At 35.7% G+C, this 16,101-nt stretch overlaps 1 protein-coding gene across 13 annotated transcripts in view; it reads left to right on the top strand.

Annotated features, from left to right (window-relative positions):
- Positions 1 to 16,101, top strand: part of BIRC6 (baculoviral IAP repeat containing 6) — a 258,154-nt gene that overhangs the window by 185,509 nt on the left and 56,544 nt on the right. For all 13 annotated transcript variants that reach the window (XR_004257190.1, XM_032239247.1, XM_032239252.1 and 10 more), the window contains 4 exons: positions 258 to 558; positions 2,697 to 2,914; positions 5,562 to 5,726; positions 6,693 to 6,861. Coding sequence is in view for 12 of the 13 variants with exons in the window: in XM_032239247.1 (XP_032095138.1) it covers positions 258 to 558; positions 2,697 to 2,914; positions 5,562 to 5,726; positions 6,693 to 6,861 (853 nt within the window). In the remaining variant the exon portion in view is untranslated. The remainder of the gene's footprint in view (positions 1 to 257; positions 559 to 2,696; positions 2,915 to 5,561; positions 5,727 to 6,692; positions 6,862 to 16,101) is intronic.

Genomic DNA, 16,101 nt, shown 5'->3' on the forward strand with positions numbered 1-16,101 from the left:
TAGAGATGGGGTTTCACCATGTGGGCCAGGCTGGTCTCAAATTCCCGACCTCAAGTGATCTGCTTGCCTTGGCCTCCCAAAGTGCTGGGATTACAGGCATGAGTCACTGTACCCAGCTGGAAGCTTGTTTTTTTTTTAAAGCAAGTACCTTTATTAATCCTTACATTCCTATATTTTAAAGAGATCATTTGAAGTTAAGTCTTTATCTGATGTTGAAAATGTGAATAGCCAAGCAAACGCTTCTCTTTTTTCTTTAGGTGAGTGCTCCAGTTGTAACATCTACCACTCAGGAAAAGCCAAAGGATAGTGATCAGTTTGAATGGGTAACCATTGAACAGTCAGGGGAGTTAGTTTATGAAGCACCAGAAACTATCGCTGCTGAACCTCCACCTATCAAGTCAGCAGTACAGACCATGTCTCCCATACCTGCCCATTCTTTGGCTGCTTTTGGATTATTTCTTCGTCTTCCGGGCTATGCTGAAGTCCTACTGAAAGAGAGAAAACATGCCCAATGCCTTCTTCGATTGGTATTGGGAGTGACAGATGATGGAGAAGGAAGTAAGTGTTTAGTATTAAATTTATCAACACATAATAGGTTGCGTAAAGTTATCCAGATCATTGCCAATTATTCATCATTTATATCTTATACAGTTAAGCTGTATGATGATTTGTTGTAAGTGGTGGCTCACTTCCAGCGTATACATAATAAATCCTAAAGAATCTTCATTTTCATCTCTCTATTCATTCAAAAATTATTTTCTCTGTGCTGACGAAACTGTTGGACATCACTGGAGGGATTTAAACATGAAGAAGTTATTTTGAGCTATCCCCAAGTAGCTAATGTTCTCCAGTAATAGTAACAAGGGATGTATATAAACATAAAGACTTAGAGCAAGTTATAAAATGCCTTGGGCACTCTTGAGTGCAGTATTATGGAGAATCACACATGTAAGATTATTTATTTACTACTCAGCAATGTAAATGAAGTGGCATGATAGTTTTTAGTGGGGCCTTTAAGGACAGATTAGATTTAGGTTGGGATGCGTTACCTCAGAAAGAAAAGGAGTGGAATGAGCAATGTTTTGAGGTTAAAATCTATGAGAGGGGATAAGTTAGCTAATGAAAATTTGCACAAAAAGCAGCATTGTGCACATTTTGAAAGCTAATATTGGTAACAGATCATGGAAAAGACATACTCAGAACTTGAAATTTTATTTTGAATAGCAATAAAGATTTATTAAAATGTGCTAAGAAAATTAGTGACATATTGAATATAGTTTTTTAAGAAAATGAATCTGGTAGCAATACTCAGATTAAAGAGAACAGAATTAGGAAAATAACACCATAAATGTATTAATGATAATGTAGAATAATAAAACTGTGATAATTGTTTTCATTGGGTTGACATTGTTATTTAATAGAAAGAAAAACTGAAGAATTACAGAATAGCCTCACAAGTGTATTTTCATTTGGGTTACCTCTACATTTTCACTTACTATTTATTCTATTAATATTTATAAGAAAATTAATATTTCCTTATGTTATTTTAAAATCACACGGTTTTGATTAGAGTTGATTTCTTTCATATACCATTTAGAAAAAATAAACTGTTAAGTCCTATACCACAAAGTATATTTAACAAAACTGTATGAATTTATTTGTAGATCTCAAAACTCTGAAGCTATCAAATATTCAAACTAAATATTTTTTTCTTTTGTGTTTTCCTTACAACAAAATCCCTCGTAAATGTTGACATTGTTTTAAATGTTTTTGTAATAATTGTTATAAAAGTACATATTTCTCTATACCAAATATTATTTGTTGTTTGATACATACATAAATTGTGTATACAGCCATCCCTTGGTATACATGGGGGATTAGTTTCAGGACACACCCCAACTCCACCTTAGCCCATGCTGAAATCCTTACATTCTCAGGTTCTACAGTCAGCTGTGTGGTACCTGCATATATATAAACAGGCAGCTCTCCGTACAGGCAGGTTCTGCATCCCACAAATACTGTGTTTTCAATCCATGTTTGGTTGAAAAAAATCTGCATATAAGTGAGCCCGTGTGGTATAAACCTGTATTGTTCAGGGGTCAACTGTATTTATTTTCGAAGGTCAGGAATTTCTAATTACTCGATCTGGTGTTTTTTTTTTTTTTTTTTTTTTTTTTTTTTTTTTTTTTTTAAAGTATATAGAGGGGTAAGAACCATTTTATTTTTTAATTGATACGTAACAGTTGTACATATATATGTTCATGCATATGATATTTTGATATAGACATGATATGTATAATAAGAACCATGGTATTTTAACACTCTGTTACAACACAGTGTTAAAGTAGGTATAACCCTAAACAGAAAAGGGGAAAAAAAAGACTTTATGTAATTTCAGACTATTTTTAGTGCACATACAATGAATTTTTATTAAAAAGCATAGTTTATAGCTATTATTTATCATATGTATGTTTCAATTTTCTTTTGAAATTTGTGTATACTGTGTCTGAAAGCTTCTCCTGACACTTACTTGTGATTAAAGATATTCCTGTTCTATTTGTGATATTTGAGTTTTTTAATAATAAATTCAGTGATATAATTTTGTATTACAGTGTCATTATTAATTTATAACCCTGTATGTAGCTTCTTATTGTGTTCTTAACTTTTTAATCTTGAGTTCTTGATTTTCAATCTAGGTCATATTCTTCAATCTCCATCAGCCAATGTGCTTCCAACCCTTCCTTTTCACGTCCTTCGTAGCTTGTTTAGCACTACACCTTTGACAACTGATGATGGTGTACTTCTAAGGCGAATGGCATTGGAAATTGGAGCCTTACACCTCATTCTTGTCTGTCTCTCTGCCCTGAGCCACCATGCCCCACGAGTTCCAAACTCTAGTGTGAATCAAACTGAGGTAGGTTCAATATTAATTCTTTCCGTTATTAAAAAGAAAAACTAGATTTAATTTAGGCATTACAGAATAAAGTCTTTTCTGAAGTAATCTTTCAGAGACTTGAGTGTTCCATTTTCACGTATAAAACAAAGGATATTTGAAAGAGAAATTATATATTAATTGACTTCTCTATTAGTATCCGTCAGTAAACCAAAAAGAAACCTGTCTATTTGAAAACAGAAAATATTTTAGTGCTTAATAAGCTTTCTCATTTACCAAGATATGCTGAATTTAATACTATGATCCTTCTTCCTTTCCTTTTTGAACTTTTAAGAAGAATACTATGGAGGCTGGGTGTGGTGGCTCACGCCTGTAATCCCAGCACTTTCGGAGACCGAAGTGGGTGGGTCATGAGGTCAGGAGTTCAAGACCACTAGCCTAACCAACATGGTGAAATCCCGTCTCTACTAAAAATACAAAAAATTAGCCTGGCACGGTGGCAGATACTTGTAATCCCAGCTACTCGGGAGGCTGAGGCAGGAGAATTGCTTGAATGCGGGAGGCAGAGGTTGCAGTGAGCCAAGATATTACCACTGCACTCCAGCCTGGATGACAGAACGGGACTCTGTCTCCAAAAGAAAAAAAAAAGAATACTATTGAATGGGGGTTGTGGGTTGGAGTCTAGCCAGTGCCATAATACAGGAAATACAAGAAAGAAAGAAAAAAATTCCTCGTTATTTCCTTTTTTTTTTTTTTTTTTTTTTTTTAAAGAGACAGAATTTCACTCTTGTTGCCCAGGGTGGAGTACAATGGCACGATCTTGGCTCATCGCAACCTCTACCACCCGCGTTCAGGTGATTCTCTTGCTACAGCCTCCCAAGTAGTAGCTGGGATTACAGGCATACACCACCACACCCAGCTAATTTTATGTTTATAGTAGAGATGGGGTTTCTCCATGTTGGTCAGGCTGGTCTCGAATTCCTGACCTCAGGTGATCTGCCTGTCTCGGCCTACCAAAGTGCTGGGATTATAGGCATGAGCCACCATGCCCTCCTAATTCCTTATTATTTCAATATGATTTAATTGTCTTAAAGAAAGTACCAAAGTAGGCCAGGCAGAGTGGCTCACGCCTGTAATCCCAGCACTTTGGGAAGCCAAGGTGGGTGGATCACCTAAGGTCAGGAGTTCAAGACCAGCCTGGCTAACATGGTAAACCTCCATCTCTACTAAAAATACAAAAATTAGTTGGGCGTAGTGGCAAGTGCCTGTAATCCTAGCTACTCGAGAGGCTGAGGTGGGAGAATTGCTTGAACCCAGGAGGCGGAGATCGTAGTGAGTCAAGATTGCACCCATGCACTCCAGACTGGGTAACAAGAGCTAAACTCCATCTTAAAAAAAGAAAAGAAAAAAGTACCAAAATAATTAATGACATAAGTGAGTTTATTAATGATAAAATGTGGGGTCATTACATAAAAATTAGTTGATTTCCACACACTAGTACCAAACATAAAATGAGTTTTATAAAGATATATTTTAGAATAACACCAAAAGTAGAAAATATCTATGAATAAATCTGAAAAATATGTATAATAACCTCTTTAGAAATTTTGGCTGGACATGGTGACTCATGTCTGTAACCCCAGCACTTTAGGAGGCCAAGGCAGGCAGATCACTTGAGGTCAGGATTTTGACACCACCCTGACCAGCATGGTGAAACTCCATTTGTATTAAAATTACAAAAATTAGCTGGGCCTGATGGCTCACACCTATAGTCCCGGCTACTCGGGAGGCTGAGGCAGGAGAATCAATCTGTGCTCATGTGTATCTTCAATGGGTTAGATATGATAGTGCGATAATGTTATTTCTTCCCAGATCAAACCTTAAATTTAATACAATTTCAGGTTTATTTTGGAGGAAGTTGACAAGCCAGTTATAAAATATATATAAACCTGCAAAAGGTCAGGAATAGTTGACATACCCTTTTGCTATATTCGTCCTAAAAAGATCTGGTTTATATTTATATTGCTTTCACTGTTTTCTCAATTCACTTTGAGTCATTGACTTTTTAGGCCCTAGGCTGGTTTACCCCTTCTTTTCTTGATAAATATTTTTAAATATGTATTTATTTATTAAATACAAGCAATTTATCTCCATTTACCCCTTCCCCTAGCCCCAGATTGGTAATCGCCAGGGCAATTGCCAATCTCCATTCTGTCTCCATGTATTTACCTAATCTGGATATTGCACCTAAATTGAATAATGTAATGTGTTATTCCTCGCATTTGTCTTCTTTCATTTAGTATAATGCTTTCTAGGTTCATTCATGTAGCATATATCAGTACTTCATTTCTTCTTATGGCTGAATAAGTATCCCGTTTTATTTGTTGATCACGTCATCTATTGATTGGCATCTGGGCTATTTTCATCTTTTGCTTTGAATAGTGTTGCTGTAAACGTGTGTGTTTACCTATTTCAGCACCAGTTTTTATCTGTTTTAGTACTAGAATTGGAATTGCTGGGTTATACAGAAATTCTGTGTTCAGTTTTTTGAGTAGCCACCAGACTGTTTTCTGGAGTAACTTCGTCATTTTACTGTCCTAATGGTAAATATTTTTGAAGATAAGTAAAAACAAATTGTAATGGATTTTCATTTTTTTGTTATTTTAAGCCACAGGTGTCAAGCTCTCATAACCCTACATCAACAGAAGAACAACAGTTATATTGGGCCAAAGGAACTGGCTTTGGAACGGGCTCTACAGCTTCTGGGTGGGATGTGGAACAAGCCTTAACTAAGCAAAGGCTGGAAGAGGAACATGTTACCTGCCTTCTGCAGGTATATTTGTAAACTTCATATTGTTCATGATAATGTTATTTTTTGTGTTTATAACTTTAAAATATTGATAACTAATTCAGCTATCCTCAGCTATGTTTATGTCCACTTGTGGTCCTTCTTCCCAATGCATTTTAAGATGCCACTGGGTAAAGATTGCTCTTGCTTACTTGTAACTCCTTATTTCTTCCCTCTCAACTAGCTTCTTCACTGAGAGGAAAGTGATAGGGATGAAATCACCCAGTAGCTGGAAAATGCATCTTCCTACAGGCATTTTTTTTGTTGTTGTTTAATGTGTTGTATCTGGACTCTTTTTTTAAAAAAGTGTCATTTATTCATATACATTTTGGTTGCTTACTCCATCTTTTTTGAGATGGAGTTCACTCCGTTGCCCAGACTGGAGTGCAGTGGCGTGATCTCACCTAACTGCAGCCTCCGCCTCCCAGGTTCATGGTTTCTTAATTTTTTGAAATAACTTTTCTACATTCAGGCAAGTTGAACTAGAATAGAAAGTCTTATACCAGGGAAATGTATAGGAGAAATACTTAATGAAAAGATTAGCTCTACTTCCTGCATCAACTAATTGAAGTTGGTCAAGTCTTTGAATTTGTCTTCTGCAACTCTAGAATGCTCCTTCTAGTATAAAGTTCTAAGATTTTGTTACCCTCAAACTGTGAATTGAGTCTATTAAATATTATAAATAATATGGAATTGCTACTATGTTTTTATGTTCGTAGTTGTATTGATTTTATATGTCTAGTCATTACCATCCTTTGGAAGCAACACTCTCAAAGACAAAACAGATCCTTCTCTTTTGAAAATTTAAACAAATAATCAGTTCAAAACAGTGTAAGATACCGATTAAGTAGAAAATATGTACTCTTAGTATTCAGATTGAATTTCTAACCTAAAATAAAAACTTTTGAAGTATGTGGAACTGAAATCCAAATTAATTTTAACAATTTTTAGGTTCTTGCAAGTTACATAAATCCTGTGAGTAGTGTGGTAAATGGAGAGCCTCAGTCATCTCACGAGACTAGAGGGCAGAACAGTAATGCCCTTCCTTCTGTACTTCTCGAGCTTCTCAGTCAGTCCTGCCTCATCCCAGCCATGTCATCTTATCTACGAAATGATTCAGGTAAATAATCCCTTAAATGTCTTTGTGGATGAGTAAGTTTGTTTACTTATTTTATCTATTATATCATTGTCTAATAGTAAGCTTCAATTGAAATAGTCGATGGATTTATTTCCTAAAAAGTATTCTGAAAATGTTTAGTTGGTTTTTGGTGCCCTTGATTTGATACTGTGTCATCACTTACCCTAGAACACAGAATACAAGTTTTATTATTCCTTTGTCTTTACCTGTGAAAGTACATTTTTTTCCCTTTTAATTATCTGTAACTGAAAATGGATAGGACAGAGGCTAGCAACTTCACGACATCGTTCTGATCTGAATATGGTTGCACTTCTGTGGACTTTTAATATTTCTGTCAAACACTATTACTGACAGCAGCTATTTTTGAAGAAAGGCAGATACATAAATCACTCAAGTCCATAGATACTTGATGAGAAGATATTTATTTATTATTTTTATTTTTTCTCCTGCCCCTAATAATTAATTTTTTAAAATTCAATAATAAAAGTACTGTAGCTACTTACTTTGCCAGTCTACAACTTATTATTGATTGAATAATATGGTTTATTATTTCCTTTTGGAATTGTCTTTGAGAAATGTGCTCTTTACCTAGAACAGAAAGTTACATGTTTTCATTATTCAGAAATGTTGTAGATACTACCAAGATAATCAAGCAGTTAACGTCTACTTCTTTCAGCCAAGACCTTTGTTTTTTATTATTTCAACTCTATTCTCATATTCTTATCTCTGTCTTTATATTTGTACTCATGAAAATAAACATGTATGCATACCATTAATTTATTAAGGAAGAATAGATAAGGAAAATATTGGGAATGAATCTTAGTAGTCTGTTTTGTGATTGGTAGCAGCTAAGTGGCACAGTTGGATGGTTGGTGGAAGTATTTGTATTTGAAGGGATTGTTGCTCATATTCCCCAGTATCAGAAAGATTGTTGTCCTTTAAAAACATGCCATTTCCATTAGATTATATAGAACAATTGAATAGAATGAGATATCTTACTTCACTATCATTAAAGTATGATTTTCTTAATCCTTATACTTTGAAGACATGACCTAACAAAAATTTTAAATTTCTGTCTTGGTCTGAAATTGACTGTCTTAATAACACTGAGCTTTTATCTTTATGGTTCGTTGTCAAAATGGAAATCCAGGATTTTTTACATAATATTTAAAATAATTGCTGTTCATGTAAGTGCGCTTGCTGGGAAGGCGTGTATGTTAACTGATGTTTGGTAACTGTATGGAATTGCAAAACTTAGACATTTTATCTTGGAACTATTTTGGAAATTTAATGTGATAGATCAAAGCTTGACCTTTCTTGTATGATTTATTATTTTCCTAGAAAAAATAAATTTCTTTCATCAGGCTTTAGTTGTTCTTGAATTTGGTACCTTGTCCAGTGGTTAATTTTAATTAATATATTTATATTTGGTTGTGGTAACAAATATTTATTTTGTTATAATACTTTATATTAAGATAAAATGATTTAACATGTTTTCAGTAGGTTAAACGGTAGCATGCCTTCCAAATGATGTTAAATATGGATTGTTCAGGAAAATACAGCTTAATATAAGTAAATTTAAGTCATTTATATAATTAGTTATCAATTTTAGTTACAATAGTAATAATTAATTTTTTAAGTGGCTATTACTTATTTGAGACAGGGTCTCCCTCTGTCACCCAGGCTGGAATGCAGTGGTGTGATCTTGGCTCACTGCAGTCTGTACCTCTCAGACTCAAAACAATTCTCCTGCCTCACCTACTGAATAGGTGGGATTACAGACATGCACCAGCATGCCCAGCTAATTTTTGTATTTTTAGTAGAGATAGGGTTTCACCATGTTAGCCAGGCTGGTCTCAAACTCCTGGCCCCATGTGATCTGCCCACCTTGGCCTCCAAAAGTGCTGGAATTACAGATGTGAGCCAACGCACCCTGCCTTAAGTGGCATTTTAAAACCTGAACAAATTAGCCAGAGTCTTCCTTAGATGTAGTAAAATTTCTATTTTGGAAAATTAGTCTAAAGTTTCTTCTCCAATTTTTTCATTTGTGTATGTAGTAGTATTTTTGGCAATGTGGGGGTTGAGGTATGTGACAATAGCCATTCCACAATCTTTTACTTCATTTAGTTATCATCTTGCTTTCTTCTCCTGTAATCTGGACGAGTTCCTAGCCTATCTTTGTCTTTCAGAATACTGATATTTTTTACAGAGTAAAACAATTTATTTTGTAGAATATTCTACAGATTGGTTTATAAGGGTGAGAGTAGTCCTTATAATTTTGCCTGAGACACTGTATTCAACGGATGATTTGCTTATATTGCTAGCAGATGCTATACAAAAACACAGACCTAATGTAACAGCCTCTTCTGAGAACTCTAGTAAAATAATGCACATTTTCTTTCTAAACATGTTTTTAAATGATTGGTGAGCAAGAGAAGAAAATAGAGGAATTTACTGGTTTGTACCCCCCCTTTCAGTGCAGGGTTTTGTCTCCCATTAGTTTTGAATATCAAGTGTGATTTCCTACTACTATCCCACACCTTTTTTCCCCTTCTTTTCTGGCTACAAGTGTAAGTTAGATACTTTGTAATCTTTAAACTTTTGTGTTTAATGACTGTTAAAGATTGAGATGAATACCAGAGTCTGCTCCTCATTTTAATAAAACCTTCAAGTTCTCATATTAATGAGCTTACTATGTAGCTGGTTAGCTAAGCCTATTTTATTTCAATAGAAGTTTAAAAACTGGCCTGAACATTTTAAATGATAATACTAAGCTGGCCATAAAGATCAATAATAATTGCACATAAAATTGATCTTCAATTTTAGTTTTGAACATCTTTGCATCAGAGGTAAAAAGAGAATATTATTAGTTGTAAAATTATTACCAGAAGAGAGGGAGCATACAAGCTCCTTAGGGGAAAGGACAACCTTTTTTCCATTACTGACTTCTAACAGTTCTATAACTGAGATACAGATGCTGTTCTCCAAAGGTAGACACTCATTGTATTTAGTGATTTAATCATTAAGTATACGATATTTAGCCATTAAATCATTCTCTAAGAACTTTTTACTTGTATAGTAATGGCTATGCCTTTTCTATTTTGAGACAGAGTCTTACTGTATCGCCCAGGCTGGAGTGCAATGACATTCTCTCAGCTCACTGCAACCTCTGCCTCCCAGGTTCAAGCGATTCTCCTGCCTCATCCTCCCGAGTAGCTGGGATTATGGGTGTGCACCACCATGTCCAGCAAATTTTTGTATTTTTAAGTAGAGTCAGGGTTTCACCATGTTGGTCAGGCTGGTCTCAAACCCCTGACCTCGTGATCCGCCTGCCTCAGCCTCCCAAAGTGCTGGGATTACCAGCGTGAGCTACCGTGCCCGGCTGGCTATGCCATTATTTAACCAATATACTTTTAGATTGTTACTTTAATTTGTAGAATTTAAAATTATTAGATGCTGTTGGGAACATTTATGTATCTAGAGATTTATACATTTAATATTCTTAAGATAAATTCCTGATATTCCATCTTTTTGAATTCACTATGTTTCTAGTGTAAAATTTTTGTGACTTTATGGTAGTTTTCCTACTATTTTGACCTCTCTTTAGGTCTTTAGATACGTAAGTGAATGGAGAATTTTTATTTTATTTTATTTTATATTTTATTTCATTTTATTTTATTTATTTTATTTTATTTTATTTTTTTTTGAGACGGAGTTTCGCTCTTGTTACCCAGGCTGGAGTGCAATGGCACGATCTTGGCTCACTGCAACCTCCGCCTCCTGGGTTCAGGCAATTCTCCTGCCTCAGCCGGGACTACAGGCACGCGCCACCATGCCCAGCTAATTTTTTGTATTTTTAGTAGAGACGGGGTTTCACCATGTTGACCAGGATGGTCTCGATCTCTTGACCTCGTGATCCACCCGCCTCAGCCTCCCAAAGTGCTGGGATTACAGGCGTGAGCCACCGCGCCCGGCTTGTTTTATTTATTTTTGAGACAGAGTCTCATTCTGTCACCCAGGCTGGCATGCAGTAATGCGATCTTGGCTCACTGCAACCTCCACCTCCCATTCAAGCGACTCTCATGCCGCAGCCACCTGAGTAGCTGGGACTACAGGCGCCCGTCACCCACCTTGCTAATTTTTTTTGTATTTTTAGTAGAAACAGGGTTTCACCATGTTGGCCAGGCCACTCTTGAACTCCTGACCTCAAGTGATCCACCCGCCTTGGCCTACCAAAGTGCAGGGTTTACAGACAGGCATGACCCACCACGCCCGGCCTGTAAATGACTGGAGACTTTTAAACCAATGTTTGGTAGCATTACAACAGCAATATAAATCTTCATATTTAGGCTAAATTAATCAGATTTATCAAAAGTTAGGATTATGGTTCCAGTTACTTAACATAGTAAGTTTGATGCTTTAATAATATGTTCTTTAATACTAACTAAAATAAAGACATCTGTTAGTGTTCTAGATAGGAAAATATATTATTTGTTCATTTTAATTTCTTTCTCAACATTTTCACTTCTACTCTTCATAACAAATGGTATTCTGAAAGTTGCAATTTTCTAGCTAGGATCATTTTTTCTCTAGCCACTGTAAAGTAAGCCTGAAGTTGTCTCACTGGCCACTAGATGGAGATCCTGTTTATTGTTAGAAGTTTTTGGTAATAATTGCATGTTAATGTTAACAGGCAGAATGTGTTCCTTTAGAGACCCTCACTTTCTATTTTAGAAAATGAGATGTTCCTTTTTTTTAGAAAACAGCCTATTGTCTCAGCACACGTTAAATTACTTGTCATTAACTTAGTAGGGATGCTATAAATTTCTAATGAAATCAAATCTTTTTTAATACTGGTCTTATTGTATGGGGGTGAATATTCTTTCAGAATAAAGGGAAATTGCTGTATCCTAGTTAATCTGACAATTCACAGATTGGGAAAGAACAAATGAAATCTAGAGAAATTTATTCAGCTGCTCAGGTTTAACTAGTTAGCAGTAACATGGTGATTATTAAACTCACTTATTTTCAAATGTAAAGGCAAGACTTAAATGGATTCATCAGTATGAAAAGAGAAATGAGAAATGATATGTTAGAGTAAGATAAACATGAGAGAGCCAGGCACAGGCCTTCACTGGGAAAACTGTAAAGTATCTACTGATTTGGCTGGTTATCTTAGTTAAATGATGGTATATACTAGTATTAAAATATTTTTATTTTCCTAATATTGGTTTGACAGTATCATATCAAACTATAATCTGTCAAAACCCATTACTGCATTTTGATGCACCATCTGATTTTTCTCACAGTGTATTTTATGTCTTTAAAGCTCTTATTATTTTATGTTACCTTTAGATATGTTTCTTAAAGAGTCAGTATTTAAGTTTAATTTCATGAGTATCCTGTTTGAGAATAAGGTTAATTTTGTTGTTATGACAAGTGTCTTAATTTAAATATGACCATATTTATTTAAATTCAAATTACTGAATAGTTACTTCAAAGTAAATGTGCCGTTGGAAACTTAGCCATCTTGCTAGGTCTCAGGGCTCTAAATTTAAAAAGACATAGAAATTGTATTAGCACTCTTACATGAAAAGATAATGTTTGATACCAGTAGAAAATATATAATTTTTATTGCTTATAAAAAATACTTTATTTTGTTGATATACACTGCCTGAAAAACAAATAATTAAAAATTATCGAGCTGTCATAATACATACTTAACTGTGTATCCTTATTTATAGTTTTCATGGTAACAGTTCATTTGAAACTGTCAAATTAGGCCATTTCTCTGTACTGTTTTAGTAAAGAGCCTGGGGCTGTGGTGGTGGTTCATGCTTGTAATTCCACCACTTTGGGAGGCCAGGGTGGGAGGATTGCTTGAGCTCAGGAGTTTGAGATCAGCATGGGCAATACATTGAGACTTCATCTGTATTAAAAAGTAAAATAGGCCAGGCATGGTTGTTCACACCTGTAATCCCAGCACTTTGGGAGGCCGAGGTGGGCAGATCACAAGGTAAGGAGACCAAGACCAGCCTGACCAACATGGTGAAACCCCACCTCTACTAAAACTACAAAAATTAGTCGGTCCTGGTGGCATGCACCTGTAATCCCAGCTACCCAGGAGGCTGAGGCAGGAGAATCGCTTGAACCCGGGAGGTGGCGGTTACAGTGAACTGAGATTATGCCACTGCACTCCAGTGTGGGTGACAGAGCGAGAATCTGTCACAAAAGAAAATAAAGAATCTATCAGATTATTCCGCTAAGTAGCGTAGCAGGCCAGGCGTGTGGCTCACACCTACAGTCCCAGAACTTTGGGAGGCTGAAGTGTGAGGATCACCAGTCTGGGCAACTTAGACCCTGTCTCTACAAAAAAAAAAAAAAAAATCAGCACACACCTAATAGTGTCAGCTACTTAGGAGGTGGGAGCCCAGGAGGGTGAGGCTGCAGTGAGCCAAGATCATGGCAGTACACTCCAGCCTAGGTGTCAGAGTGAGACCCTATCTCAAAAAAAAGTAAAGTAACATGCCTCTTTATTTTTGGCCCAAGGTGTATTTTAATAGTATTTTAATATAGCTCTAGTTTTTGTGCTAATTAGCTAAGCAGTACAAATAAAATTTAAAACACTTGCCCATGTTTAGTGTATTTATTTCTGTAGTCACTAACAAGGCATGTTGATGGCCACTTAGAGCATCTATAACATAAGTGCTTATTAACAAATGTTAATTCCTTTTATTTAGAATTTTCATTTTTGTCAAGGGCATCCTATGTGGAAATAACTTTGGTACAGAATATATCACTCTGTGTGTTAATAATTATGACTGGTAAGTTTTATAAGGGGAGGAGAGGTTGCTTAAATTAAAATTTAGATGGGTTTTGAATTGCTTTGGCTTATACAGATTTGTAAGGATAAAATATTAGTTAACGTCTCAAACACTTCAGGCTTACCGTTCTTGATTACCCAGAGTAGTCCTTTGTTTCCTGTGAGCTGCCCCCATACCTAATGCTTATATTGTCACCTTTCATATTATAGTCTAGCTCTAAAGAAAGTATATACTTTCTTAATCACATTTTCACATAACTACCTACCAGATTAGCCATAACTCTCAATTTCTTCTGTCAAACATCCTAGGTAAGAGTGAGTTGTGTTTATTTTCAGGTTTGTTTATGCCAGTTGTATTTCCATTACATAATTATTATGCAAACTAGATGTTTTTATGGTAAATAATGAAATGCTTAAAAAAAAAAGAAAGTCCTGTAGGCCAGGTGCAGTGGCTCAAGCCTGTAATCTCAGCACTTTGGGAGGCCAAGGCAGGTGGATCACCTGAGGTAAGGAGTTTGAGCCTAGCCTGGCCAACATGGTGAAGCCCCATCTCTACTAAAAATACAAAAATTAGCTGGGTGTGGTGGCACATACCTCTACTCCTAGCTACTTGTGAGGTTGAGGCATGAGAATTGCTAGAACCCAGGAGGCAGAGGTTGCAGTGAGCCGAGATTGAGCCGCTGCACTCCAACCTGAGTGGCAGAGCAAGACTCCATCTCAAAAAAAAAGAAAAGAAAAGAAATAATTACTCCAGTTTACTTAGGGAATATATTAAAATGTTAACAACAGCCGTTGTATTTTGTATTATATTCATCAGAAAAATAGCGCCAATACTTTATTGAAACAAAGTTTCTTTTCTATTAGTCTTTATTTTTCTGTGTGGTCTTATCTTTACAATTGCTTAACTACTACCAAAAGTCATGACAAGTCTCATTTCTTTGGAGATATTAAAATATAATTTCCAGACAGTTTTAAAAATATTCAGTGTTCATTAATGCTAAAACTTCATTTTTATAAACATTTTCATAGTCTTCTTTTCCATACTGACTAAATTTCCCTTTCCTGTATTCAGTAGATTACCAGAGGCTTAAGGAAAACATAAACCTAAATGCAGTTTGATTTTAATTAATGTATATTTCATATGTACTCTTAGAAAAATGATTGTGGCATTTTTGCTTTTATGTCTTGTATACATTATTAAATCTTGTATGTTTTGGAGTAGAACATCAATATTCATATTCATTGCTTTGTCCTCCCTCTTTTTTTTTTCCTCTCTGTGAAGAGTTAAAATTTGCCTATTTGATTTGTTTTACTTTTATTCCCAAGCTGGAAGCATCATATAGTCATTGCTCTTAGAGCAAGGGACTTACCCTGGAATGTATGTCATAATATTCTGGAGGTGTGCTTTTAAGGGATAGTCTTCTAAATCTTTCTTGTTAGAGCCACGTTTTGCCCTGAATGCAGTCCGTTGAAAGAGACCTTCAGAGTGTGGTATAGATATAGACAAAAACAATCACCAGGAGGTTAAGTACTGTTCCAACTATACCTAACATAGTCAAGATAGATTCTTCTTTATCTTCCTACTTCTTTACATCATCTGCTGTAGTGATGACAGAAATGCCCATTTTCCCAGGAAGTGTCTTCATCTAGAGAAAAAGAGAATGACTGTGAAACAAATGCCAGGAAAATTAGCTCTGAGTTATATAGAGAGCTAGTAAATGTGTTTATTATACTTGTTTCATTTCTTGCATGGTTTTTCAGTGTGTAGTCCTGCATTAGTCTGTTAATGTGTTGGAAAATGATAGTAAATGAGTGTATTTTAATAGAATTTAAAATCTGTTATTTTAACAGTTGGGCCGAGGAACCAAAAATATAGTGAAAATGAAGTTAGATTCTCCATTTACCTATTCTGTATTTAGTAGCTACAAAGATATTAAAAATTTTTACATATCTAACTAGGCTGATGTATTTAATGTGAACTGCAGACAAAAAGTTGCACATACTGCCGGGCGCGGTGGCTCATGCCTGTAATCCCAGTACTTTGGGAGGCCGAGGCGGGTGGATCACGAGGTCAAGAGATCGAGACCATCCTGGTCAACATGGTGAAACCCCGTCTCTACTAAAAATACAAAAAATCAGCTGGGCATGGTGGCGCGTGCCTGTAATCCCAGCTACTCAGGAGGCTGAGGCAGGAGAATTGCCTGAACCCAGGAGGCGGAGGTTGCAGTGAGCCGAGATCACGCCATTGCACTCCAGCCTGGGTAATGAACGAAACTCCGTCTCAAATAAATAAATAAATAAATAAGTAAATGAATGAATGAATTAAAAAAAAAAGTTGCACATACTTAATGTATACAATTTGATAAGTTTAGAACATTGACTCCTTTTTTTTTTTTTTT

Source organism: Sapajus apella, unplaced genomic scaffold, assembly GCF_009761245.1.
Source record: "Sapajus apella isolate SASKATOON/1434 unplaced genomic scaffold, GSC_monkey_1.0 scaffold44, whole genome shotgun sequence".
In the NCBI taxonomy this organism is placed as follows: domain Eukaryota; kingdom Metazoa; phylum Chordata; class Mammalia; order Primates; family Cebidae; genus Sapajus; species Sapajus apella.